This window comes from Apteryx mantelli, chromosome 17 (assembly GCF_036417845.1).
Source record: "Apteryx mantelli isolate bAptMan1 chromosome 17, bAptMan1.hap1, whole genome shotgun sequence".
Taxonomy (NCBI): Eukaryota; Metazoa; Chordata; class Aves; order Apterygiformes; family Apterygidae; genus Apteryx; species Apteryx mantelli.
This window is the reverse complement of record NC_089994.1, coordinates 18,326,625-18,354,549: the sequence shown is the minus strand read 5'-3', so window position 1 is coordinate 18,354,549 and position 27,925 is coordinate 18,326,625. Positions and strand designations below refer to the sequence as shown.

Genomic DNA, 27,925 nt, shown 5'->3' with positions numbered 1-27,925 from the left:
GGACCGCTGGGACCCCTCTGTCCTGCTCAGGCCGGTCCCAAGACAGGAGTTTCCCACGGGGCAGCAGTAGGTTGTTTGACCCCGGCAGTCACTCAGGCAGTGCTGGGACACGCGGCTGCTTCCCGAGCAGCTCAGCGCCGAGGCGCAGCTGCGAGCAGAGCCAGCTCCGGTGCCGGCAAGACCGCGACTCGCCGGCCCTCCGAGCAGCGACGGAGAAGCAGGCATTTTGCAGGCCTGGCTGTTTCTTGCCAGCTTTCTGCCTTTGCAGCATCTGCTGTAGGGTTTCTTTTTGCTGTTTCTGACTGCACCATATGCCTCAGTGTCAAAACAATGGTGCTTGCACGCAGACTGGGAGCCCTATTCCACGCTCCCCCCGAGCACCTCCTCCCTGGATAAGCCTGTGCTCCCATGGGGCTGGCCCGGAGCACCATGCTCCAGCGCGCAGGGCCGCGGGCGGCAGCGGGGGGATCGGCCCAGCGAGCTCCGCCAGCGAAGGCCGAAGCCCAGCTCTGCTTACCAGCTTCCCCGGCTTTGCAAAGGGCCGCGTGGCTGCGTACCAAGCCTACGCTCGCACGGAGACCCGGACCAGAGGCAACAGGCTCCTCACTCTTACGGAAAGCGTTCCCGGAGCCAGCCGAGAGGAGCAATACGATGCGGAAGGCCCTGCGATCACCTGTTTGCACAGAGAGCAACAAAACCCATGTCAGACACTGAAGGGCTAGCGCACACGCGGCTGCTCCTTAAGACAGGTTTTAGAAAAGAAAGCAGAGCCTTGTCCCACAAGTCCATGTCTCCCAGGTGTCTCTGTAAGCCTCTCTTCTCCTCCCCAAACCAGGAAGCATCAGATCTCTCAACAGAGAGATCCAGAGCATCAGACCCTCTTGGCCTTCCAAAAACCAGTCCCATCGCTCACAGAAGAGCCCGAGTGCGATGAGCTTTGCCCCAGACCCCGACGCCTGCCAGCGCAGCGCAGGAGGGAACGCCCTGCGGCACGCGCTTCAGTACGGGGCTGCCCGTCTCCGCTGGCGGCTTTCTTCTCTTGCCGCGAGCCCTGGCAAAGCGGAGCAGACTTCCACCCGGCTGCCAGGAGAACACAGAACCGTTTCCCTAAGATCAGTTTGTGCAACAGCCCTCCTGTTCTGTGCTGGTTTTGGTCCTGGCGCCCATGGGGTGCAGTCCCGGCGGACGCTGTCCTCCACAGTCTAGAGGACTGAAGGAATCAGGCTGGGAAGACTCACGTGGGGAGAACAGTCATGGCCCCCTTTCCAGAGAGGCAGGGACCAGCAGAGCTCCCGGGAAGGGGCGCTCATCCGACAGCGTTCCCGCAGCAAGTGCGCGGGGACACGCGCTGCCCTGCTCCCCAGGCTGGAGGCTCTCCCATGGTTCTCCCGCCCGGTTCCCTCTCCACCAGCTTTCTCCGCGTGGCCCGAGTCGTCATTCCCAGCCGACGAGGGATGTGCACAGAGCGCCGCTAACCCCGGCCCTGCGCTGGGGCAGGGCTCACCACCCCCTGCCTCCAAAGGACACCTCTGCCCTCTCATCAGGGCACCACGGACCTAAGGCACAGCCTCACAGCGCCCTGCAGGACCAGAAAGCACTTCTCCAGGCATATTCCAAGACACAGGAACAAATCCTACTTCACACAACCCTGCCAGGTCCCTTCGGGCTCACAGACACTTCGTGTCGCTATCAGCAGCGGCACACGGAGCCCTTCGCGCACGAACACGTGCCAGTTTCTTAGGGCTCACCAGGCCCAGCCTGACAAAGCGGTTTGCAAGCGGCCAGCAGCCTCCTCGCCTGCCTCCGAGCCTGGCAGAGGCGTCGATCCCCCCAGCTCCACTCTTCCCGCTGCCGGGGGGTGACCAGTGCTGCGTCCCGCTGCCGCTGCTCCCCCGCTGCCACGTGCTCCAAGCAGGAGCATCGCACCCACCAGCTCCTCTGCCCCGAGGGAAAGGAAGGAGAAACAGCTGGTTGCCTTACTCATACCAGGTTTATTTTCTCTTCCCTGCGTTTCTGATACAAGGGATGTACCAAGGTCTCCACAGCAGCAAGTCTACTATAGAAAAAATAGTCATTAATCTCCCGTGGTAAAACCTTCCCTGCCCTACAAAGAACATCCGTGCCGAATACAGCAATGCAGGCAGGGACCGATAAACACTCATAGCCTTCTGCTCAGGTAAAAAAATGTATTAAAGCCTCTCAGTCACACAGAAATTAGCTACTCAAGAGAAATATTGTTGTTGCGCACACAGCCACCAGGGCGTTTACTACACAATCACATTTTATATGCTAGCTACAAAATCGGATGTAGTGTCTTATAGTGCAATATTTCCAGGTTTGGAGGACCTAGCTGAGAAGACTGCATTAAGATGCTTGCTAAGAATTGTACTCCTGAGGAATGAAGGAAAAAAAGGAGAGCAGAGACTTTATTTCACTGCATTGAACAAATTGTTTCATTGAACAACCATTGTGCTCTATTTAGACACTGCACTTTCCTAGAAGGAAAAAGGGATTCTGTGTAATATTTTAAACTATGATTGGTACAAGTCCGTGCATAAGCCTCTCAACTACACAATCAACAACTGGTTAATACTGAAATCCTCTCTACGTAAAAAAACAAAACAATTTTACTAACATCTTTAATTTCTCTAGACTCACTCTGTTCAGTAGCTTGAATTCTCTGAATGCAGATATTCCTGTCTTCGCTAATGCTTCCGATCACTCCCGTTTAACAGAGTTCACACAGAAAAAAGGTCCCCAGCAACATCGTTTTCCAGATGCGTTTCCAAGAATTGCTTCTAAAAGAAAGGTTATTTTTTTGGAAATCAGTTAAAGCAAGACAGAATGGAACAGGATGAAATGAAGGGCATTTCTGTACTCGTGGTTGAACGGTGCCAAGTATTTTCCGGTCTGTTCGAAACGTGCAACATATAATGGTTAAGAGGGTCGTCCAGAGAGCCAGGGGACCACCTCTGCGCCGAGACTTGTGCTACGCAGTGCGCGCCTGGCGCTGCAAACCCCAGTCGATGGGCCAAGGAAAGCCGGAGGACGAGGTAGGGTACGGCAGCCCGGCTCCGAGCGGCTCTGCCCCGCAGCGCGGAGCGGCCCGAGCGCAGGGCAAGCTGCCAGCACCGCGGCGAGGGAAGGAGGGGAAAGGGAGGCAGAGGGAGGGATTAGCAGCCTCTGCGTGAGCTCGCTTTAGTCGTGAGCGGCAACAGGTGAAGGGGAGAAGGTGTCTGGCTTTTCCTCCTGTCGCAGGACAGGAGGACATACATGGCTTTCCTTGTGCCAGAAACACCCCCCAAGTACAGGGCAGCCGAGGAAACGGCCGTGTCTCCTCTCACCTGGCCCAGGCTGAGGCAGGACTGGCAGCAGCACAAGGGATTGAGGCTGGGAAGCTGCAGACAGTGCTGCAGAGACGCTCTGCAAATTAGGCTCTGCACTTCGTTAGAAAATGGTGGGAAAGGTCCTCACCTTACACACACACACGCACGCACGCACACGCACGCACGCACACACACACCCCCCTCCCCTTCAGAACCACCTGAAAAATCTGCCTGCTACAGGCAAACGTCAACTGTTAAAATAAGGCCAAAGAGAGACAAAGCAATTGAAATAAATAGTTTGGCAACAAAGCAAATGTGGCTGTTGCACAGAGGCCAAGTCTGGGCTCAAAACAGCCCATCTCCCTAAGGAAAGAGGCTGCAGACTTGAAATGAAACTCCTACCCAGGCGAGAGGAACTTTGCCAGCGGAGGTTTCCAGAGGCTCTCGGCAGCCTGACGCGTTCCCCCTCCAGAGAGGGCAGGGGGCTCCTGCCCCGCTCGAGCACGGCGCTGGGGCGCAGGGGCTGCCCAAGCTGCGTGCCAGCTCTTGTGCTCTGGAAGCAAAACCAAATTAAACCTTTTCTGCTCCTGAGCAAATTCAAACCACCCCTTTCGTCCAAAGCGCAGCTCTGGCAAGAGCTTGGCAGAGGCACAGCTGGCTCAGCACGCTGACCCCACGCCTGCTGCTTGAGCTCTTAACCTACAGCACTCCGACGCCTTGCGGAGAGTGGCAGGGTCCATCTGCTTGCATTTAACCTGCTGCTTCTTGAGTCTGGGCAAGCGGTTCATTCTCCGAGACAAACGCGAGGGCCTTGCGCAGCACGAGGACATCGGGAAGCCCCCGCGCAGTACCTGACCTGAGTAAAGAGCGCACATTCATTGCGCGCCCAGCGTTGCAGCCTCACGCTCGTCTCCTTGTGGGCTCAGTCATGTTTCCGCCTTTATGAACCTTTCCACAGACTGGCCTCCACCCAATAAAACTCCAGACCATCTCCTGGGATAGGGAAAGGAAAACCTTCCACGGCAGCAGCTGCCCAGACTGCGCAGCCTGCTGGGGGTATTACGGTCACTAATCTGACTGGCACTTTTACTGCTCCTTTTATGCTCCCCTGGGGTTTGCTTTTAAAGATGATTTATATGGTTGACAAGTGAAGTGTATCGGGTCAGGCTCATCACCTCCGTCATCCTGGAGGAGCGCCCAAGCAGAACCAGCCCCGTCTAGCCCAGAAGCTCTTGCCCATAAACCTCTATTACCAGCTGCATCTCTTCAGCCCTAGAGTGAGCAGTCAGGTCCCACAGAGCTGATCCAACCTCCATGCACGGAGGCCTGCACCTCCAGCAGCAGTCAGCAGCTCTGAGAGCCCCCATTGCAGAGCCTAGGGCCACGGTAACTACGACAGCTCGAAGCCAGTGTTCATGCTGATGGCGTAGCGCAGCTTCTCCCGCAGGATGCTCTTCTTGCTGTAGTTGGGAAGCTTGAGGAGGTTGAAACACGTAGAGGAGGTTGGGAGACGCCCACCCGGCTCTTTCTTGCGGATGGTGAAGAAGCCCCGTAGCACACTGCCCAGTGTGTCACCAGTGTCCTGGAAAGGGGCAGAAATGCGTCACCCCAGCGCTTCTCTGCTGTGCTCCTTCCACGCAGGGTGCTGAGCTCATCTTCCCTATACACCAGGCAAAGGGGCCAGCTCAAAAGCCCACTTGCTGGGAAGGGTGAGAGTCAAACCCAAGGCCCCTGTCCCCCAAAACTGCTAGAAAGGAGCTTCGTGCAGGGTCCCTTTGCAGGGGGCACAGGGAAACACGATCAGAGGTACGGGAACAGGGAGATCATAAGGAGAAAACACGACCTGGAGATGGGTTGTGTGGGAGGAAGTGGATGCAGCCATGTGCATCCTACTAGTGTAAGGATGTTCTCACCTTGCCCCATAGCACACGCTTCTCTATGCCTTAAAGCTTCGCAGTCACAAGAGGGGAGACGAGGAAGCTGAGCAGGGAAGGAGGCCTGCCAAAAGCCTGGCAGGGAATGCACGAGGCACGAGCAAGCAGGCTGCCTACCTACCTGATCATCAGAGACTTCCACACAGCGGATTGAGAAAGGAGGCTTGAGGTAGGCAAAGCCCAGAAGTGGAGGCCTGGAACAGCTGGTAACAAACTGGAAAAAAAAAAGCGATGGACAGTGAAAGCCAGAAGCAGTGAGCGAGAGCAGCCTGGCTAACAAAGCCACACGGCTAATGCCGGTCCCAGCAGCTGTTCCCTGCGACTACTTCTGAGCATCCCACAGCACAAAACCGCAGGGCTCAGCCCTGCCAACCTGTGACAACGGCCGTCTGCACAGGACTGTTCACGGCAACACAAGAGCATTTAAAGGAACTCTGCTTCCCAGGCTGCCTCTCCGCAGGGGAGCGGAGTGCACATTTTGAGGCATTCTGATACATCTTCTATTACGGCAGAAGGCAGGCAGATAACAGTGAGAAAACAGCCCTGCCCCAACCACCCCCAAATCCCAGCTTGGGCTGAAATGACTGTATTTACCTTGAGAAACATGGCTCTTTCGTCAGGGCTGAAGTCATTGGCTAGGATGTCCCAGAGCCAGATAATGACCCGATGACTCCCATGGAAGCCCCCGTAGTACACCGTGTGTTTTCTGGGAAGAGAAAGGACACACTTATGTCTCACTGCAGCAGCAGGAGGGTCACAGCTGCCAGCTGACATGTCCTGGAAGGATCACAACTGCTGCCACAAGTCAGTTCACTGCTAGAGCAGATGCTGCCAGCACTGCTTCCCCACCAGTGCTTGCCAGGCACTCGATCAGAGTACAGGGAAGGGCAGAGAGAAACTCTGCTCTCAGGAGACAGTGTGAGTGAGTGGAGGAAAGACCCTTCCCTTTCGTTAGTACTTTGTCCAAGCTAGCTTTAAGTGACATGCTCTTCAGCTCCATTAGTTTCTGTCTGCTCCTCAGATTTCAATTAGAAGGAGCAGAAAGTTGGGAAAGGATCACTTTGCTGCAAGCCTCCAAACAACTACATAACATACTCGGTGGTCTGCTGAGTGAGAAGACCAGCAGACTGAGCTGCTCACTTACTTTAAGTCCTCGAGGTCAATCTCAGCATTGTCACCAGAGATCAGTCGCTGTAACTCTGGTGCGGAAAACATACGAATCCATTCAGGCTTAATGATCGACCTGAATCCACTGATGAGCGCTGCTGTCTGGCTCTTGATTTGTGTATGCATCCGGAAGTGAGCCATGAGATGGATGTAGCTGATCCTGTGTGCGATAGGGAAGGTAGCAGTGAGGGGGCTGGAGCTGCAAGGGATACCCACCCCTCTGGTGCAGGAACAAGGCTGCAGACCTGCCTCTGCAGCCCAGGAAGAACCAGCACTGCCTGGAGACACAACATACTTCCTCCACCAGGGCACTGCCTTTTATTTAAGCAGAAAGTGGTGTTGTTCCACCCAGAGACTTGCTCCTTCCTGCCTCTGGGTCTGCCTGCTCATTTCCTAAATCTTCTTCCTAACTCAGGGACCAGCTGGCTTTAATGATCAAGTGATCAACCGTGGCTGGGCAGCAGCTGATGTAGAGAGGAACATGTGCCCAACTCCCCTTTAAAGGAGCAGATCCCCAGTGACAGGTACTTCTCTAGGTTTGAAAAGCAATTGCTAGAGCTCTGATGCTGCCTGCAACGAAGCCCATGGCTGATCAACCTGGTAGGGAGAGGACAACATCCCCAAGTAAGCCAGCAAGCAGAGACGGTTGGACTGGAAGGATTCTACAGATGCTTTTGTACAGAGTTTTTCATGGGTCTTTCAGACAAGCCCAACTTAACATAATTTGCTCCTGCTGTGTGAAGCTGTGCAGGCAGAAGCACTGTCAGTGCCTCACACAGGCTGTGTTTTCTATCTTGTTGCAGTTCGACCTCTTTCAGACAATCCCTGGAACACGTGAATTGCTATGCAGCGCATGTGAAAGCACAGACCCAGCACCTGCTCGCAATCCTTACTGTGCATATGAAATGCTTTGCTATTATGAAAATACAGGCCTTTTTCAATTCCACAGGATTAACAAGTCATGCTCTGTAGAACCCTCGCTGGAGCTGGAATCAACAGATTAAAAACACTCAAGAGATTTCCACTTTCATCCCAGGGAATAAAGAAGAGGTGCCCTGTTTATTGGAGGGAGCCAACATCAGACTTCCTCTACTTACGAACAGTCACAACAATCCAATTCGCTAATTCTTTTTTGTCGGCTCCCGGACAGACATTACCACAGCCACGTTTACGAGGTTTTCAGCTAGGCAACCTACCTCTGCTTTTAGGAGACAGAAGTGTTTCTAGATTGCTTCCACTTGTAACATCTCCCCCACTCCCTCCCAACTGCCCGTTTGTGTGCCCACGTGCACAAAAACTCCTGAAGTTCCTCTTGTAAGCGAGCAGAGCAACATACAGGACTTTCAACTTTCTCCCTCGGCTGACTTCTGACAAGCCCGAGAAAGATCCCTTTCAAATGCAAACTCCCTGGCTGGAGCTCAAGAGGGGAGAGACTAGGAACATCACACTGCAGGATGAATCTTCAGGTAGGATCCAGCTTCCATTTGCCATTAAAGAGAGCAACCCCCAGATTACCAGTTCAAACACACACCTGCTTAATAGAGATTTTATCCTGCTTTCATGATCACTGGAGGGGATAGCAAAGAAAAAAGGAAAAAAAAAAAAAAAAAAGGAGGGAACAAAAAGGTGGGTTTGGTTTTCGGGCTCCAGAGTTGACATTTACGATAACTATCTAAAAGCCAGTTATCTGTGAAAATAGCTGCAGGGCTTAGTGTCTCCTCTGATTTCCTGTGTCTAAAGTACGACTGTCGACTACATTTGAATTCACCACTGTCTCTTCTGAAGAAGAGTGCTTTATACAACTGCCACATGTTATCATTCTGAGAAGATCTGTCGGCTCCAAGGTGTCTTTGAGCATCTGTGCCCTCTGTGTTCACGACTGTGTGCCTGAATTGCTTTGAATCCATCTGTCTGTATCTATCACCATCATTAAATCCTGCAGAATCTCACAGACTGTGCGCCTTTGACCTCAGAAGCGCTGTTTCAAGAAGTAAATTGTCAATTTTTATTTTGCAAATCGAATTTAATACAATTTCTGCCGATGAACTGTAACCAGTAAATTCTATTAAGATATTTATGGGCTCCTTCTCCTCCAATCTATCTCAATTCATTCCAGATGCAAGCCCAAGGAACCAGAATAAAGTATTTTACAGTGGTGACCTTAAAAAATCTAATTGCTGTACTTACTTATTTTCATTGGTAACGGGAATGGTCTTCCCTCCAGGAACAAGTTCATGGCAAACAAGCTGAGGGAAGAAATGATTGTATTGCTAATTACTGCCTGGAACCACAATGGAAAGAAATGCCATGCTAAGCTGTTACCTCCCCATAAAACATTCATTTTTACAATAAAACAGTAGGATTTAAAATTTAAGTAAAATCCTGCTTCTGCCTTGAACCAGTTTCACTTAACTATTACCACAGTAATTGAACAGTGGGGAACTCCGGCTCTGCCACAAGTGGAGGCAGCCCGCCTTCGAGGAGGCCTCCTCTCTGGCCTGATCCATCGCTGCTGAACCGCACGCAAATCAATTCAGAGAGCCCTAGGGGACTGTCACGCTTGCAGAAGCCAGCGGCTGAACAGCCTCGGAGCCCGCTCAGAGCCCAGTCTAACAGCGCAATCCAAAGCTCTCTGCCCCACAGGCCTCATCCGGGGCCGTCCGAGCGACGGAGCTCCCTGGAGCTCACCGTCTTCCAAGCCGGGCACTCGGTGCAGGACGCGGAGAGCGCTCAGAAAGCGAGACTGATGGGAAGCTCTTCCGTCCAGCCCCGTCGGCCAGGGCCTGGTGCTCAAGCGACAGCACTGCTCAAACACAACGGCAGGGACCCCCTGGGGCTTGCAACAGCAACACAGGCTCATGACTCATCTTTGCAGCAACACGAAGAAGCAGAAAATCATTACTCACATATTACAGTGGCCTCTGCGCTGCAGTTCCCCCAGGTCAGAAGAGAGCCCAGCAGAGCAACGAGCGCAGCTCCCCCGGGCCCAACACCGAGCCGCAGCTAGCAAGGACACGTGGTTCAGCGGGGAGCCATGGGGATTACCCCACCTGGCTGCTTCGGCACAGCGAGAGCACACGGCAAACAGGAACCCCCACGTTTATTCCGAAGCTCCGAGCGCTGCAGCCTTCCATTTGTTACTACTGGGCTCTCATGTGCAATTTCCTGCCTTTATTTTTAAGGTGGAAAAACCCTCAGAGCTGAAAATCTCACCTTTCCTGAGGCGGCAGCAAGGCGTTCGGCACACTGGGTGGTGGCCACGACCTCCTGCTTCGCCCACCTCTCCGCAGCAGCTGAGCAGCCTCACGTTACCCTGCCCTCACCTGAGACGCGCAGCTGTGTCGGTGCTCAGCTGCCTTACCGCTCACCCTCTCAGCTTTGCACGTGCCCCTAAGCTGCAATTCCTGCAGCTCAGACATACGCAAGCCAGGTCCAAACTAGCCAGCTTGAGCATGAGACAGCGAAACTGCAACACACATCTCAAGGACAAGCTGCCCCAGATAAATGCTCGGTGGCTTAGTGGTCTCTGAGCAATGTGCCACCGGGCCCACAGCGCCTGCAGTGCCCGAGCCGGCTAGCTTTGCGCTAGCTGGGGTCTGCCCGTGGAGCTGGCAGAGGATACGCAGACAGCAAAGACTATCTCATCCGTATCTATTTTCCAGCTACGCACACACAGCATCACCATAACATCAGCGGCTGAGCAGAGTTATCTCACTGACCACAGGGCACAAGCGTAACCAAGTTTACGGCTTTACAAGGGACTGTGACAAACAGCCTTTTCTTCTCACGGCCAAGTGGCTTTCTGCCACACTTCAAGTTTCTGTGAGAGAAATTGCTACATTTAAAGAAAAGTAATTCTTCCTCCCCCCTCCCACAGGCACTTCTTTTAAAAAGAGTGGAAAACCAGGTATGCAGGGAAAGCACAAAGCAATCTTTTTCAACTAGAAAAAAAAAAATCATAGTACTAGAAAATTCTTAAGGGACAGACAGCAACCTCTTTGTAGAAAAAGTTGGTCTCTACCCACAGCTAAATATTGAGCCAAGCCACAGATCCCTGCGGGTGAGTTCAGGGAACCTCTGAAGCTGAGCCAGTCTTAGAGCACAGGCATTTTGTATAAAAGGAGACCAGAGCTAAGACCTAACCGCAACCAAGCCCGAGGTTATTTACCGATCTCCTCAGCATTCTCGGCCAGAAGGGCCATACGCAGCATTCACCTTACATATCAGAAACACAGATACCAGAGCAAAAAGCACTGTGTAGCTTGGGCTTGCACAGACTGGCTGACTTTTAGAAGCTCAAGACCAGCTCTCAAAGCTCAGCAGAGAAAAACAGTTGTGTTCGACTGGCAAGTCAGACTGCAGGTGTGTCTCCTTACTCTAAGGACACCTTCTAAGAACGAAGGCATCCCCTGTCCAGGAGTCAAACCTAGTTCCTCTGCCAACTGCTCATATTCAATTTGCCACTTCTGGCATCACGGGCTTTCCCACAGCAATGGGCAGCAATCCTCAGCATCCCTCGCAGCAGAAGGCTCTTGCTGGTAACGTCAGCAGACAGGTGAGCACATGAGGCGAGGGAGACGCTCCCGCACAGAGGAGCTAGTACCAAACCAGGAGAAACAGGGAATCGCCTGCGCCAGGCTTGTGGACTATCAGGGCCACAATTCTGCTGTTCACCAGCTGGCACGGGGAGGGCATTTGGAACAAAGCAGAGACAAGAACCAACAGAGTAACTGAATAAAAGCCTACCTGACCCATCACATCTTCATCATAGGACAGCGTTAAGCCCAAGTCACTGATATCACCATCATAACGCTAGCAGAACAGTAGAGAAAGGGAAAGAAGGTCAGTATTTAGCAGCAGGAACAGCAGCTCGGCATTTTTGTATTATTCTCCCTCTAACTCCTCCCAAGCAGGCACTAGGCAACAAAGCAGAACAAATACATGACTTGCTCAAGGTTATGGAGAGACCACACAAGAGCTAAAGCTAAAATTTAGGAATTCCCAGTTCCCAGTTCTGGATTTACACCTTCAGGCTCCCCTCTCATCCCTGCTTGCTCCAGTAATGACACAGGACAGCTACCTGCCAGCCTGCTTCGGAATTAGCATGCAGTTCTACTAACACAGTTATTTTCAGAGTATGTGTTTTTAAAGATGATCAGTATCCCAAAGGCATTTGCCAACCTAGTACTTCTAACAATAACCAGTGATAAGGGATTTGAAGAACAGGAAAGGTAATGCTCAAACCTTAATTGAAGTGAGATTTTTATAAAACTCGGAGTCCAAGGAGGGAAGTTCATCTACAGAGCTGTAGAAGACACTGTGGTGGTGCCCGAGTAGCTGACTCAAGAAGAAGGAAGCAAATGGTACGTCCACAACTATTCCCTACAGACAAGAGGGCATGCATAAGTCTCTATGTATACTCGCTGTGTGCAACATCACTGGTTACCGATGAGGCCTGCAGGATAGACCATGTCTTGCGGAACAACTACAGAGATGCAAAACATGTTGGAATTAGCTAACAAAACCACATCCTCTTAAAATCCACCAGTTAGTGGAGCAGGTGCAAAAAGGCAACCACAAATGGGAACTCCAAGGTTCCCTTAAAGAACTACCTTATGTGGCGAGGGTCATTCTGCCTTTCCAGCCTCCTTTTAGCCACATACCGCTTTACGTAATGTATGGGAAAATGGATGTTTATAAGGTGTAACACCAAAACAGCACAGCATTCCAGCTAGCGTCCGCAGTACCAAGGAGCGTAAACCAGTTATGTCCCAGGTCATACCTCCAAAATGTTTTTTAACATATCCTTGAACAAGTGCCAGGCCATACTACCATTGGTATATTTACCCAAGCCATTTTTTCAACCTCACCTCCTCAGTTAACACCTCCCCAAGCACATAACTGATGCTCTCACAGAGCTACACCTGGACAGTGCTATAGCAACAGTGACAGTATGCAAACATAGTACTTCTGTCTCACCTCATATACGGCCTTCCCAAGCATCTTCCCCACAAACTCAAAGAGCTGCAGGTAGTTCTCATGAATGTAGGATGTCGGGGATGGATACAGCCTCTCATCACCACTGGTTGTCTACACAGGCAGAGATAAAAGTATGATGAACTAGTATGCATCTGCTTGCAGTGGGCCATCAAGGTCAGCATCTGCAGCCCTGCATCATACCTTGAACAAATTGAGCGCAGGGTCAAACACCTTCTTTATTATCTCTTCCAGAAACTCCTTGAAGACACCATCCTGATCAATACCAGCCTCATCAACACCCAGGTCATTCACAAACTTCACTCTGATCACTCCCTTCATGGCATTCTGGGAAAGCTGCCGTAGCTGTTCGTATCCATCCTACAGAGACCAGAAGAGCCATAGGCCAGTCACACGGGAAGATGTCAACCACCCACGCAGACATACAGTGCGTGCTGAGACAGACGGACAGAGATATACATCAGATCTGCATTTATCATTGAAATTTATGTCTGAAAAGACTGGCATTTTCATTAGACAAAACTCCAGGTTTGTAGAAGTATGAACTGAACAAAGGCCCATCGTTTTCCTGTAACATCACTTCATACAAAAGCTGAAGGCAAACCCAGGATTTCTCAGAAGGCAGCTGCCTTCTGAGGCAGGGTATTAGAGACGTGGAACCACACCATGGGGAAAATAATTCCGTAACTACAGCAAAGGCATTACCCTGCAGAAGAGGCTAGAACAAGCAGGCAGAGCTGGCCAGCCAACAGTCACAACTACATACCAATCCCTAGGCATTTCAGAATCCGAAAGGGGCAGGCTGAGATTAAAAGGAACAAAAAGCAGGAAGAGAAAGACTGAGGTGCTTATTCAACAGCTGCATTAAAATTTGTCAGCTGCACAAAGGAGTTTTTAGAGAAAGTACATCCTCTGATTGATACAGTGATATTTTAAGAATATAAATCACAAACTGCCTTTTGTTTAAATACTACAGTAAACAGACTGCTGCGTCTTACAGAGAATGGTGCAATTTGGCTGATCAGATTCTTTGGCAAATCAAACAAAAATCTTGTACTACTCTAAAAAAAAGTGCGAGTTCAAAAGAACACAAAGCAAAGAAACAATGCAGCCAAACACAGCAGGTGGCTGAAGACATATGCACACTCCACCACTCCCCCCCAAGAGTCTGATTTAAAGCAGAAGCACATGCAATGTATCTTCTGTCCTTGAGTTATGTCCTGACTGGAAAGCAGGGCCCTGCCTATGAATAGCGGAGAACTTTTCAACAGCAGTGAGATGAAGAGCAGCAATTAAAACTGGCATTAGAAAAAGAAAAAATACATCCTCTGTCGACAAAAGAGTTCTCAAGCTGAAGAGAGCCCAGCGTGCTTCTGCAGCTAAAAGCAGGGAGGAAGGGCCCTTCAGAACCTGGCAAATCCCTGAACGTACAGATTCAGATGGTGGTGTGCATCTGCACGAGTAAGCAGGCATGTTTACTCCCTCACACTTACCAAACTTTGACATTTAGCTGCAGACATGTCAACATATGCAAGATCATTTGGCAAAGGAACAGTGTATGCATGTAACTCAGATGGATGACAAATCCTAGGGTCTGATCAAGGCATAAAAGGGAAAACTTTCCCAGCTTGTCATAGCTTAATGGTAAAGCAACAGCCATCCCTTCAGTCTCCACTAGGAGAGTGTCTTTTGAAGGATTCTGAATGCCATGAGCAACAAACTAAATGCCAAGGAGAATTAGTTACAGTATGAACAAACCACAGAAATGCTGACGGTGTCTTTCAGTCCCTTACCTCTCCAAGCTTTGCACTATGCCTGTCTCAGGGAACGTGCAGTTCTGAATAACTTCCAACAATGCTCATCACATTCAGGAATGACCTCCCTGCCCAGGGCTGCCAATAGCAGCCATGTCTGACTGAACTTGGAACTGTCACCAACAGAGACAGAACTGGCACTGGATTCCTCAGCACCCAGAGAGAAGATAAAAACATATTCACACCACATCCTTGTCAGGCCATATTAGCGGCTTGCTAGTTGGTTTCTGCAAGCCAAGTCACTTACCTCCAACATCCGCGAGCGACGGATAGTGATGTGTGTGACATGAGGCGATGCAGAGCTGGTTTCAACAAGCCCAAGCTTCTCCTTCTCCTTTGTAACCATATTTCGGAAAAGAAGCACCCTCTTAAAAATGAAAACGATTTGTAAGTCTTCATCCACAGCGAGCCTTATCTGCTAGCACAGCAGGGCTTTCAGAGGCTTCTGACACATGCCAAAAGCAGCTCTTGGTTGTCCTGTTCCCAAGTAGGCTCACTGATGCCACTACTACCTACTCACTAGAAGTAGTGGGATCTGCTTCCTTGTTCCCCAGTTGGGCAGAGAAACCCCTGAAGCCCTGCTCTGGAAGAGACAGGGTACCTGACAGTACTGAAAGGGAAAAGCTCCTCTCCTGTCACCACGTAAAAAACCATCATCTCTGCAGATTTACTAGACCACCAGCTTTCTGCATGCAGACTCTTTCCAAGGTCACGAGGCACTGCTGGCTGAGTTTAAGCAGCTCCCCACACAAATAAGCTCTCTCCCAATGAAAGAAACCAAGACAGTTTAGAGGAGTTATGTGAGGGGGAAAAAACAAAAACAAAAAAAACCCCCAGACAGACCCTTGTCTAACTGGCATTTCAATCATGAGCTCCAACCCAGGAAACCCTGAAGACATGTCCCTTCTATCCCAGGACCACCTAGGTCACTGGCTTTTCAGTCTCCATCCTCTGCCCCGTCCCACTCACGTTCTTGTGGGGGATGACATGAGGGATGTACTGCAGGAGCAGCTGGGCTCGTTTCTTGTCCTTGTCCAGCTCCTGGAAGAGCACGCTGGGTTTGAGGTCCCTTACAAAGAAAGGCACAGATTCAGAGATCCCTGAAAGATGTCCAGGTGTGGTAAACCGCCAGTGGTAAGAGAGAGGAAACCTATAATGCTCCCAAAGATGACCTGAGCTTGCAGTGCACATCTAACAAAACCAGAGACACTCAGGCTGTTAGGTGCTGAGTCACTTTTCAAGGCATCACTCTCCACGAGCAGCAGCTAATTACACCACAGAACAGAAGCAGAATAGGAGGGGAGTCCTTAAATCTAAGCAGGTAAACAATGTAGGGAGAGCTCTGATCTTGATCTCACGGACAGAATGAGAGAGAGAGAGACCAATTTAAAGCAAGGGATCGCAAAAGAGCCACCCAAAAGGGAGCAGATGCACTAGGACTAGCACACAGGTGGACGTGGCCCTTGCCTTGGGCTGGGACACTTACTTCCGTAACCAGTGGTCGTCGGGAGCAAAACGCCTGCGGCAGTCCCTTTCGTACAAGACCATGAGCCAGCCGTGGACAGAATGAAAGAGCTCCAGGGTCTCCCCTCTGGCATTCTCTGAACAAAAGGAACAAAGCGGCAATGTCTAGGGCACCTTAGACAACAGGAGTGTCCAAGAGCAACATGCTGCTCATCAGCCCCATGCTAATAGTAAAGGCATGTTTCTCCTAACTTGCACTGCCTTCAGAGGGAAGGAAAAGATTATGTGTCCCCCAGAAAACACAGAGCCTCTTCTCTGACCAAAGTGAGAAACTCTTAGCCACACGAAGCCATCTCAGCCAGCTCCAACACAGCCATCACAACAGAAATGGACTATATCATTCAGCTGTCAGAACTGAACTGTACTCAAATTATACCAGCCTACAGATCCAAAGGTCCCTTCCAACTTCAACCATTCTTTGATCTACAGACAATACATCTATGGAGACTCCAGCAAGCCTGCTCTGCTTTGTCAAAACATTACATTACATTCTTGTCCAATACGTGGTCCAGTCATGCGAGACTTAAGTCTCTGGATGGCAAAACTAACATTCCCATCATGTCTGGTACACAAATTCTCATTTGAAATAGAGCAGTGCATTGTATTTAGTGCCAAACATGATAGCAGTATCTGGACACCAAAACACTGGAACATATTTCCAAGCCACGCACAGTGCATTATGTTTTTGTGCAAAGCATTAACTAGCAGAAGCTTCAAATTCCAAAATTAATGCCATTTATTGTTCAGTGGTATCCTCAATTCAAGCTACTAAAAGCACTTACCCACGATTCCATCCCAGATCATCTTAAACACAAAGGAATTCAGAAAAGACGAGATGGTAACAAGCTCTTCCAGTTTGAATGAAATCTGCTCTTCATAGACTTCTATGTCATCAAGAATCCTATCAGAGAAAGCAAACCCAAATATGCAAATGTCAATTTAATTCCCTTTTGAAATTTTCATAAGGGCATTATCCTTTAGCAGCAGCTCTTATTCCTATGATGACTGACACCCATGAGGAACTAGAGCCATAAACAACTAAACCTTATTTATTGGTTTGATCAATATTTGATCCTAACAAAAGACAGCATGAAAGGTCTGAGATATGAGCGAAGCCAATACTTCATAGCAAAAAGGACCTGTGCACTAGTCCCCAAAGAAAGCTTTTTCATCAGCCAAGCTAAGAAAAACTGTCTCTGCTGACAAGCAAGGCCAATTCCCCCTGTCCTTTGTGCTATGCAAGCCAATGAGCAAGACAGCAAAGGAGTTGTGAAACGAAGCTGGGGAGCATTCCTGCAGCAGCACTATACCACTGTTCCTCGATGCTCATCTGGGTTCATCAAAGTGTTTACTTTGGACCGATGCAATCACTGCCCATAAGCAGTTGAAGAAATCTTCTTTCCCCCCTCCCTAGCCAATACTGTAATATTTCATTACCAGGTCAGGCAGCTGTAAATCCCTTAAGAAGCAGCACAAGGCTGATGGGGCAGTCCTTTTGAAGTCCCTTTCTGTTTCTTAGGACTTTATTAGAAAAGCCTTCTGTTTACTCTGCCTTGCCTGGTTATCTCTATGCAAAGGCAGTAATGCCTTAACTATTCTTCTTGAAACCTAAGGAACACACAAGAGCTTCACGTTACAAATCTAAAGAGCAACCTCTGCTTGCTACCTACGTGATAAGGTGGCGGGAACAGTCACAGAAGAGCATCAACATGGCCAGCAGCCTCTTAGATTCCTCCGTGTCATTATTCAAGCACTCCAAGAAGAGTTTTAACCCACCCTGTGGTCCCAGCTCACAGATAAAAGCCCATAATTTGGGCAACAGGTCATCCAGGTAAGTGAGGCCTAGCAAAGGAAAAATATAAAGCACACTCAGTAAAGCTTGTTCTGCCTGCTTGTTCATGCAGACAGAAACAAATGTGACTTGGAGCTGACAGATCCTTTTGCAAAACAACCCTTTTTCTGAAGGGAACACACACACGTTCCCAAACTCGTCTGCATTAACAAGAGTTGTACAGTCACAAGGGAAGCAAAAGAAAGCTTTTAATCAGGCAGTAATAGTCTGCATATCTGCAGCCCCTTCCCACCAGTCATTTTGCAATTTTAGAAAAGAATTAACTTCTGTGACCCAGTCATCATTACAGCCATCTTAGAGGTGAAAACACACAGGATAGGGTTGTACCTGTGGTCAGCGCTATAAGCAGAAACAAAGCATCCAGAGCTCTGGACTCACTCCTCCACTCTAGCCACTAGACCCAAAGAGTGCTTATCTCCTCCTCCATCCATTCTTAGACAGGTAATTTGTTCTGAAGATGTATGAAAGCATTCACATAGCACATAAAGATTAATATTGCTAGCCTTCTCGAAAACACTGACTCAGTCTTAAGGTTGATATAGAATAAGCAAGGTTTCATTATAGGAAAACTTGCTTTGATTCATATTCTGGAGAGTTAATGTTTGATAAAGAAATGATGAATGTTATTGATCAGATGTATGATTCAGGGTGGAACAAGCTTTCCACCCAGCCAGTCAATAAAATGTTGTCAGTAATAAAACTACCAACAAAGTCAAGAGAAATTAATAAGAAAAATCCATTTTTTCCTCCCCATTTTAAGTGATTTGAAAAGCACATATGTGCCCTGACCTGTGAGTATCTGGAGGCGGATCTGTGTTAGCGTTGTGAGTGTGGTTTGGTACAGGACACAGATACTGCACACTTTCTGCACCTCTGCCGAGTCCACTCGCTTGCCCCCGACAGGCTTGAGAATGTTGCGGACAGACGCAGACTTCTGGAAAGCTCGCTTGAAAAGATCTGGTAACAAAGAAGCGCACAGAACATTGGCCCAGCAGACAAAAGTTCTATTCCAAACCATTTCTTACCCTCAGCTGCTTGACAGCCCTACGGTGAGGAGGATTTTAGCAGACAGGTCACTCCATGCACAGTAGGTTTTCATGGATTTTTTTTGGCAGAACACTGTGCAGCTGCTAGCAATGCAGAAGGTGGTTTCAAGGGGGCCATTACTCTAGAGCTTAAATCCTCAACAGAACTGCAGTAACTAATAAGCCACAGGATCTAGTCTTACGTGCAGTAGCTGGAAAACAGCCAGATTACAGCTGTCTTAATCCAGACACTCTTCTGCAGAGCACAGGCACACCCGTAAACCAGCTTCACCTTGCCTTCCACCTGGGAAGCTGGCCTCCCCATCTTGCCTTCAGAAATAATAAGCTATGCAGTAAGCAATTCAGCTACTTGGGAAAGAATGGGGAAAAAAAACATTAAAATAAGCAAATATTTTCATGGCACCAAAGAAAGAGATTTGCCCCAGCTCATAGAGGCAGTTTGAGCAGGAATTACAAATAGGTGAGGATGGGATATGATCTCTCCTAAGTAGCAGCAGCAGCTGCTGCAAGAAATTACTCAAAGCTTTCAGACTAGTGGGAAAGTCAAACTCCCGTGAGACAGAGAGAGACACACACATGTGTACGCATGCACACACACACACAAGCAACCCTCCAGAACTGACTCTTCATGGGAAGGCTGTTCTGAGGGGAAATTGGCTGTGCTGGCAACTGAGCCATTTCCTGATTCTCCAGCAACTTCTTGCTGAGCACATCACTGAAGAGGATGCGGATCATATGGACTCCCCAGAGATGCTGCAGTTGCTTGGTCAGCAGAGGCATGGACTCATTTAATCTAAAAGACAAGTTAGAGAGACATGTTAGAAGGGAGGCTGGAAGAAAACACTGGACAGTGGCACGTGGATACATTTAGTCAAAGCACCCACCCTGCAGCCGGTCTTCATAGGAAGAGCTGACATGCAGCTCCTACGTTGAGGGTGTCAGTATCGCCACTGTTCAGCAGTCTACACTTTACTGAATTTCCTCATGTAATAGTCTATTATGATTGTAGCAATTTAAACAGTGCAGATATAACCTGAAACACCTACGAAGTTATTCTGCACAGTGTCACACTGTTCACCTCATAAAGCATGGAGCACATTGCAGCTTAAAAATATATATATACATAGAGAGAGAGAGGGAGAGAGAGAGAAAGAGACTTAAAGCTTATCTATCACCATAAGGTTCTCTCCACTTACCCATAATCCACAGTCTGGGAAAACCAGCCCAGAACAGGATGCCAGTGAGTGAGGTTGGACTTCTTTTGTGAAACATACTTCTGGCAGTAGGAGAGCATGTGAATGAGCACACCAACAAAATGAGCTGTCTCCTCCTCAAGGACTTTATCATTCAAGGAGCCCAAGTACACAAGGTTACCTGGAGGAACAAGCAGCATAGAAAGACTTAAGAGGAACAGATGCTGCAGGACAGCGAGTAGAGACAATAAGGGGTTTGAGTTCATTTTATCTCTTTTCAAGTCTGCGGAAGGGTTACTGGGAAGAATGACTATTGGAGGCTACCCCACAGCAAGCCATTTCCAGCACGCATCAGCCACCAAGGTGATGTGTCACTTTGCTATCCTCCTGTAGCTTTCTCAGCTGCATCCCATCCCATCCCATCCCATCCAAGCTACATACAACCAATGGTTATTTATTTCCCGAGTTCCAAGTGTTCCTCTTGTTACTTTTACAGAAATGTGATCTTAAATATTTCAGTAGCCCATCTATTTAGGCAGGTTAGGTTCAGGTCTGCCACGCTGCAAGATTCACCTGTAGCCCAAGTGAAAAGCTAAGGAGAGACAATGCTTCATGGGTAGGCATGATGACATGATACTTGCAGTATCCTAAAATAAACCTCAATTATTATTTTAGAAACCAGCTAAGCAAGGATTAAAAAAGACAGTGGATAGGAGGCAACTCTGACCCATGGAGAAGGAAGATTCGATTCAAGGCTCTCCTCCAAGCACAGTAAGAAAGAAGTCTTACAGGTGCTTACCCAACAAGCAGAGAGTGTGGCTCCCCTCTAAGCACACACAGACATCTCGGCATTGGACCTCGCGACTTAAAAATAAGATGAACTTGCGGAAGAGTTCGTGAGATTCTATCACTGCCAGACGCTGAAAGACAGAATTTAACAAACTGCAAGTGAGATTGAGGAGCCTCACAGAAAACAATGCACCTGACCTGCCACTAGCGATCTGGATTGCCTATTCTTTCCGAATAAAGCAGCAACTTGTAACTGTTGCACTGAAGAGAGCAAGTCTTTGACATGAAGCTGGCCTAAGAAATAGATTCCTAATATCACAGGCAAGTGGGAGTCCACGCTATCCAAGAAAACACCTTAGAGGTGAATACACCATGTTCTAGTTGTAGACAGACCTTCAGCTGTCCGTCTACAAAAACATGCACATTTTGCACACAGCTCACCTCTGCCTGCACTGAGCTACACAGAGGAGCAGACACACTAAATTAGATTAACTTGCTATTTACAACCACGATCCTTTTCCATATGACAGACTGACTTCTGCTTTGGCTACTTCTATCATAACAGAGACGGAAGGAATAAGGCATGCAAAAATTCCAGCTGTGTCACACGAGACTTTCTTTAGGATGGGCACACTGCAGGTAACAACTGAAATAGCAGTTCAGGCCTAAAAAGGAAAGTGCAGCTTTCTCTGGACACACTCACTATAGAAGCCTCTGAAGTAAGTTTCTGTAACAACGTCCCATTTTTATGTCTGTCCGTCCAGTCCTGCCAGTATTGACTTATTTGTTAAAGTCATGAATGTATCTACTCAAGCAGAAAACACATTTGTGACTTCAACTACACTGCAGTTCTGACTGCACCAAAAAAAAAAAAAGAGAGAGATAGCGAGCGTGCGAGAGAGCACGCGTGTGCACACATTCTAAGAGTCCACATACAAGTAGCAGCTGTGTCACGATAGTTATGGGCCTCAATTGACATCTGGGTCTAGGATCCAGATGTTGGGCAGAGTGAAAAAAGGAGTCCCAGTTCTCCATTAAAATAAACAAAGGATAGTAGCAAAGAGCAGCACTTGCATTTTATAGCGGGGGAAACTGAAAAATGCATTAAATGACCCTCCCCAAGCCACAGGGATCAGTCTGTGGAAAAACGGAAGAACCCTGACTTTCAAAGTTCAACCAAAGGCATAAGAGCAGCCCTCCTCACCATGCTAAGACAGTTAAAGGACACTTCCATTACTGGAAATATTCTTCCAATGTTATTACCAGCACGGGCAGTGTTGCTCATCAGCCATCTGGCATTAATAACTTTTGTGGTATTAGAAGGCCAGACAATGCAGAGGGTAGAAGGACCAAACACTTCCAAAAGAGAAAGTTGAAACTGAGAAAGAGAGAAATGCTAATGCTCTATTTTAAGAGCTGATAAAATGGAATAATAAGTGGCTTTATGTGATATCCAACGGACTTTTGGTACTATTACATCATGCACTTACCTCAGGTGTTAGAGTAGCAAGATGAGTCATTATAGCAGGCACAGACATGATATGTATCAGAAACGATCTCAAGAGATTGTCTGAAAACTGTGCAGCAACCACAGGGCTACAGAGAGAAAAACACTTGAGTGCGAGAAGTCTGCTCTAGCAGTGTACAAAACAGTCATTCTAACTGAGCCATTCTGGACTGGCTGATGATTCTATTCTCATGAAGAGGAATTGTTGGAAAAAAAGTTTCCTTACACTTCTGTTATTATAGCAAGTTCATAAAAATCAGTCGTGACTCAAGGGAACGTAAGCCAAACAGTTCACAGCATAATATTCTTGCAAGCACATCCGTTCTACCCAGAGCACCCCAAACGTTATCCAGTTCATCTCCGAAATTTCCCCTTTCCCCACTGTCATCAAGTCAGTAATTAAGTAGCTGTTTTCATTAGGCAGAAGTTCAGTGACTTGTTCAAGGACACCCATTGTTTTGCCACTGAACATCACATACTCATGATCCCAGCAGTGACAGCTGTGGAAGGAGAGTGGCACAAAATTAACCACTGCGGCCTTAAGAACGCTCAGTACTGGCTGCAGATTTCTAAAGGGAAGAGACATAAGTTCTGCAGGGATGAGGTCAAAGTAAGTTTACTTTTTTTTTTTTTTTTTTCTCCCTTTAAAAGCGAACAGACTGAATCATTAGAAAGACTTACACCCAGTTCAGGGACAAAATTTGCCCCTGGAAACTGAATAACAGGTACATCTGCATCAGCAGCTCACTGCGAAGCGGCACAACCATTCCCATCCAGAGAATACCAATCCCGTCTGATGGCTCCACAGAAGGGCACACAGATCCCATACTGGAACTGCGCTCCGACGTCTAGGCTTACACTAACACTTATTACTGACCTACAGCTTTGTGAGATGAAAAATGACTAGAGCAGAGCGGGCTATTTGCTTAAAGCAGCTTCTTTCATCCAGTTGATACACTCAAAGGCACAAAGAGAGACTGGCAGGGTGAGAAATCTTCAGAAACACAATAAAGACAACTTTGGCTGCACATCACCCCAAGCAGCTCTGGCTGTCTTACCGCAATGCAAGGGAGAAGATGGCAGTTAAAGAGCCTTTGGACAAGGATGGTCTGGATCTTGCCAAGCCATTAGTTAGCAAAATCTGGAAAAAACAGTAAGAACAACAAAAAGACTGCAGAGCTCAGAAAAGGTTTATGACTACTCCTGAAGGACATTGTGCTCATTTTTAGAGCCGAGAAAACAACCAACTAGCAAACAACAACAACAACAAAGAAACAGCTGCTACAAGTCATTTGGCAGAACTAGAAGGCCTTCAGGTTAACAGGGGCATAACAGAAACCACATTAAAAAAGCACAGATCACCGGTGCTCCACGTCCACCTCCTGCCTGACACATGCCCCCAGAGATGATAAAAATTTCCTCAGAACAAGAACAACAGCACAGGATTGGGGTTTGTTTTGAACAAACAGAAGCACTAACTGCATCAGCCTCAGACTGACCTGCAGCACAGAATAAAATCCCTTCTGATTGAGGTGTCCCATGATATTTGCACAGATGTGGTTCATGGCAGGCCTCAGGGTTTCACCTTCAAGGATAAAACAGCGATGTTACTAAAACCGTATCACAGCTGCACTGTTTATTCCCTTACATACCATAAAACAGTTTGCCAATTCCTAAGTCCCTCTTACCAAAATCTCTTGCCCTCCTATGCAAAAACCACTATTTTAGCAGCATTCCACATCAAGTTCCAGTAAAATGGATCATTTAAGCTATAAGAGTCACATTTCTTCACTATACATATCTACCTCTTCTACGCATATTTCCCACAAAATCCCAGAGCCAGAGCCGCATGACATTATACTCTGAATGCTCTGGTGTGAGAGACTTTGGAGGACTATGAGAAACTTGCAGCACTGAGCTGCTGCTGTTCGAAGGGAAATACCTTCTCTAATCCCAAGGGATCCTTACTGCCTCTCTGTGCTCTGCGCAAGCACAGAAGCATAATGAGCCTTTGTGGAAAGTATGGGGAGAAGGCAAGGTGCAGAAACAGCACTCAGCAGATTTTAAAAGCAAGTCCCAATCAGTGACTAAAACAAAGTACTGAAATGACACATTGAATTGATGCACCCACCTTTTCCCCGCAGGATTTTCCATGTAGGAGTGTCTGTGAAGGTGACAAGCATTGTGAGGTGCAAATTGACGAGTTTGGAGTCTTGTAAGATGTCAGGCTGCAATAACAAACACCAGTGTTAATAAATCAGGTTAGTTCTGTGCCAAACTACAGAACCATTAGATGTAGGGAGACAAAACACAGTGAAATTTATTTATTTTTACCTTAAGTTGCTTGAGAAATTCACAGCAAAACCACAAAATATCTTTGATCTGCTTGATCCACAGGAGTGTGAGATCCTTGGAGAGTGCCAGTGACACATACCACACCTGAGGACGGCAGGGAACAGATGCGAGCCGCAGTAGGTATTTGTGCTACTGATTGGCAAAACACGTTACCAGGAAGCCTTGTATCAAAATGATCTCAGTGCACTGCTCATCCCAGCAGTGGAGCCAAGTTATTTCTCTCCCCCGAATTGACTTGATCAAAGCACACAAACTGCCTTTTATCTTTTATAGCTATACACAGACTAAAAGTTTCAGAGGGGTACTGAGGAACCTGTCCAAGCATTCCCCACGGAGCCGCAGCAGTGTTTGGGGGCTTTCAGAAGCTAAATAATTCAAACGTCACCAACCTAACTCCCCACGCACAGAATGAAGGAAAAAAAAAATCCTACTGACCTTGGGCTCATTCTCAACATCCATACTATTAAGAATACAACGGCACAGCTTTTCAAATCTCTGAGAAAAAAAGAAGAGTCATATCAGTTCTAATTACATTAAGAGTTACTTGGGAAAAGCATTACAAACAGCTCAGAAGAGAGTGCAAGAAGCAAGGTACCTCTGTCTCAGAACAAATGCTCCAAACACATATTCCCCATGGATTGTGCCAGCAGCTCCTTCTCTGAGAGCGCATCTACATTTCATGCTACAGCTCTGCAGAAGAGCTCTCTCCTGGAACACAGTACTCATCAACAGTAGGAATTTCTCAGCCTTCCCAGCTAAACTGCCTCCCTCGACAGCATGGCCTGAAGCCAGGAAAAGCACTGTCCTCTTGGGGTTCAGTTCTTCTAGCTGACCATCGTGGCTCTCAGCTGAACTTGGGGCTCATATCCAGAACTCCTTAGTTCCTCTTTCAGTCCAGTTGTATTTACCATTTATGTATTTATGAAGCCTTTCTGAGCTACAGAACTTTGCTAGCATGGTTGTCCTACTGGGAGTATTCTCTAAAAATGAGCACAGTCTAGTCCTTGGCCCAGCAAGGGACTGACTTGCTGCTGGAATGGGAAGGAGAAGAGGAAGCAGAACAGACATCTCTCAGTGATGCACTTAGTTACTGTAATGCAGAACTTCAAATGGATGCCAGGCACTTAAAAACCCTGTATGCAATACACACATTTGTTTTTCATGCAGTAAAAACAGAGAAGAGCATTTGTTGTACTCATAGCTTCCTCAAAAGAAGAGACGTTAGTTGAGACAGAGATTAAAAAAACAAAACAAAACAGCCAACCAAATACCCCTTCCCTCTGCCAAACCAAACACCAACTGCTCCTGCAATTTAAATACAGCCTTTCCTTTTCCAATTGTTTTACTTATAATTAGCCCTAACATGTCCCTGGGGCAAAAACCATCTTCGCATAGACAAAGACACCACAGCAAAGAGCTCTACCCTGAAACCACAAATTCAGGGTACAGTCAGAAAAGCAGCTGTAGTATAAGCAGCCCTCACCCTTCCCCTACACCCTGGCAGGACAGCTCTGTGAGCTTGCCACAACGTTCCTGATGCAGCTCACAAAAACATGAACTGTTGAATTACTGAAGTTGGCATGGCCACCAGGGAAAACGTCTGTCAAACTAAGCCCTGAATGGGGAACTACTATGAAAAATCCAAGAGTTCTTTGATTCGAGCCCTACAGACAGTCCTTTCCAAGGAGGACTAAGAGACAGATCAAATTTCCAAAGCCAAAATGTATTGTAGGAACCTACATGGTCACTGGTCAACAATTTAAACATATTTAAGATGCTAAGTATGTAACCCAAAGGAGGAAACCACTTCAGAGTAACAATTTTACCTCTTTGTCCACTTTAAGATTAAATACGAACAGCAGTTTCCTAGCAATTCTGAAGACAGAAAGAGCACTTCTTTTACTTGAGCCAGACTCATTTGCCTCAAAGAAATCCTCGACTTCTCTCCTAGGAAAGTGAGGAAAATGATCATTGGCAGTTAAAAGTCAAGCACACCTCTCCAGATAAAAGGAGCAGAGCGTGGAGGGTAGAATTTCACACACCTTATCTCCCTTTGCAGGCGGCATCGACAGAGAAACCTCCTGATCAAAGCTTGGATTTGAATGGCGGCTCGCTCTTTTTCCTTCAGCTCTCTCCGCTCCTCCCGAGCCTGGCGTGCTTTATCAAGGAACTGGGCTTTCGATGACTGGCTTGCGCTGAACATTTTTACAACCTACCAAAAGGTAGTTTAAGGAAAAAAAGAATCATTGCAGTAAACATCTGAGGAACTGAGAGCAAAGAGGGCAAAGCACACAGGCAAAGGCAATTCTTCAAAGTACTTCTGCACTAGCTGAGCTGACTACCTGCATCCAAAATTTAAACAGCGAAAGTAGAATACCCCACAACACAGAAAAATGCCTGCAAAATACAGCCTGGGAAATGCCAAAGTAACTTGGCAAAAGGATAGTAAGGAGAAAATATAAAAATCAATATCAAAACCATTCCAGCAAACAGTTTGCAACCTAACGTGGACAAGTAAGTTTTAAGAGCAAAAAAAGCAGCGTCCTGTCATTGTGTCCCACTCCCTGTATTTCAACTCCCCCTTTCCAGGCTTGTCTGTTATCTGTAATGCTGATATACAAGAAAATGAAAAGAACAATACTATATGTAAGCACAGAATGGGAAGGACATAAAGGACTCTTAGAAACTACTTTATTGCCACTCAACAAGTTGAAAGGTATAGGCTCAGCTATACCTTCATAAATACTGACAATAAACTCACCTGAGAGTTTGCTTCCCCAAAAGAAGCGACTTCTAATCATCGGCACACAAGTGTGACCCACATCCACCGGCTCCCGCCAGCTCCTGCACAGATAAGCACGTTAGCTGCAGAAGATTTGGGGATTTACTCTTTATCTTTGCAGCTCGAAGCCCTTTTGACCGAACCTACCTCTGACTGCCCCCTCGACACAGGGTAAAGTCAGAGAAGTTTCAGGATAGAAGCGGCAGCGGTGCTTAGGTGCGGGCGCAGGCGGCTCCTGGCACTTCAGAGCGGGGAAGAAACGGTTTAACGCGCGGGGAAAGCGAGGGTCGGCCTCGCCCACGCTGGGGCCCCGGGCGGCAGCAGCCAGGGCAGAGCTCGCTCGCCTCACGCCCCCCGAGCGGGGCAGGAGCCGCGAGTCCCCCCGGGCCCCGCGAGCCCCCCCCGGGCCCCGGCCTCGCCTCCTCCCTGGGCCCCGCCGCCCCGCACGCCGGCTCCGCAGCCCCCGGAGCGCCCGCCCCGCCGCCCCTCACAGCCACCTGCGCCGCCGCCGCCGCCGGCGGGTCGGGTCGGGCCGCGGCCGCCCCGGGGCAGCGCCGCTCGCCGCCAGGCCCCGGCCCAGGCCCAGGCCGAGCCCGGCAACCCGCGCCCCGCGCTCTGGCTCCGGCCGGCAACGCGCCC

General features: G+C 48.3%; 1 protein-coding gene across 4 annotated transcripts; it reads right to left on the bottom strand.

Annotated features, from left to right (window-relative positions):
* Positions 1 to 2,399: 2,399 nt before the first annotated feature.
* On the bottom strand, positions 2,400 to 27,527 carry UBE3B (ubiquitin protein ligase E3B). Of its 4 annotated transcripts, XR_010885958.1 has the most exons (29): positions 27,434 to 27,527; positions 27,266 to 27,348; positions 26,547 to 26,716; positions 26,331 to 26,451; positions 24,940 to 24,999; positions 24,484 to 24,588; positions 24,281 to 24,377; positions 23,649 to 23,734; positions 23,208 to 23,290; positions 22,133 to 22,238; positions 20,653 to 20,773; positions 19,857 to 20,034; positions 19,284 to 19,453; positions 18,404 to 18,571; positions 17,433 to 17,604; positions 16,545 to 16,663; positions 15,725 to 15,839; positions 15,208 to 15,307; positions 14,486 to 14,605; positions 12,608 to 12,784; positions 12,407 to 12,517; positions 11,672 to 11,809; positions 11,174 to 11,239; positions 8,615 to 8,673; positions 6,405 to 6,587; positions 5,855 to 5,966; positions 5,382 to 5,474; positions 3,729 to 4,908; positions 2,400 to 2,798 (listed from the first exon to the last, which is right to left on the bottom strand). XR_010885958.1 is itself a non-coding variant. In XM_067307376.1 (28 exons), exons 3-28 carry the CDS (start codon positions 26,705 to 26,707, stop codon positions 2,739 to 2,741), a joined length of 3,081 nt encoding a protein of 1,026 aa, XP_067163477.1. In that variant the 5' UTR covers positions 26,708 to 26,716; positions 27,266 to 27,348; positions 27,434 to 27,527; the 3' UTR covers positions 2,400 to 2,738. The 4 variants fall into 4 exon arrangements, 3 of the variants coding, with proteins under 3 accessions (XP_067163477.1, XP_067163476.1, XP_067163478.1); XM_067307376.1 differs by lacking the exon at positions 3,729 to 4,908; XM_067307375.1 differs by lacking the exon at positions 2,400 to 2,798 and having other exon boundaries at positions 4,405 to 4,908; positions 27,266 to 27,527.
* Positions 27,528 to 27,925: the final 398 nt, after the last annotated feature.

What these genes read in the sequence shown, in the direction of transcription:
- UBE3B (XM_067307375.1), bottom strand. Translation starts at nt 26,707, where the DNA reads ATGTTCAGCGCAAGCCAGTCATCGAAAGCCCAGTTCCTTGATAAAGCA. An exon ending in ATGTTGAGAATGAGCCCAAG is followed by an intron (nt 24,589 to 24,939) that starts GTCAGTAGGATT and finishes TGCCGTCCTCAG; the next exon opens with GTGTGGTATGTGTCACTGGC. An exon ending in TCCCAGACTGTGGATTATGG is followed by an intron (nt 19,454 to 19,856) that starts GTAAGTGGAGAG and finishes CTTGTCTTTTAG; the next exon opens with ATTAAATGAGTCCATGCCTC.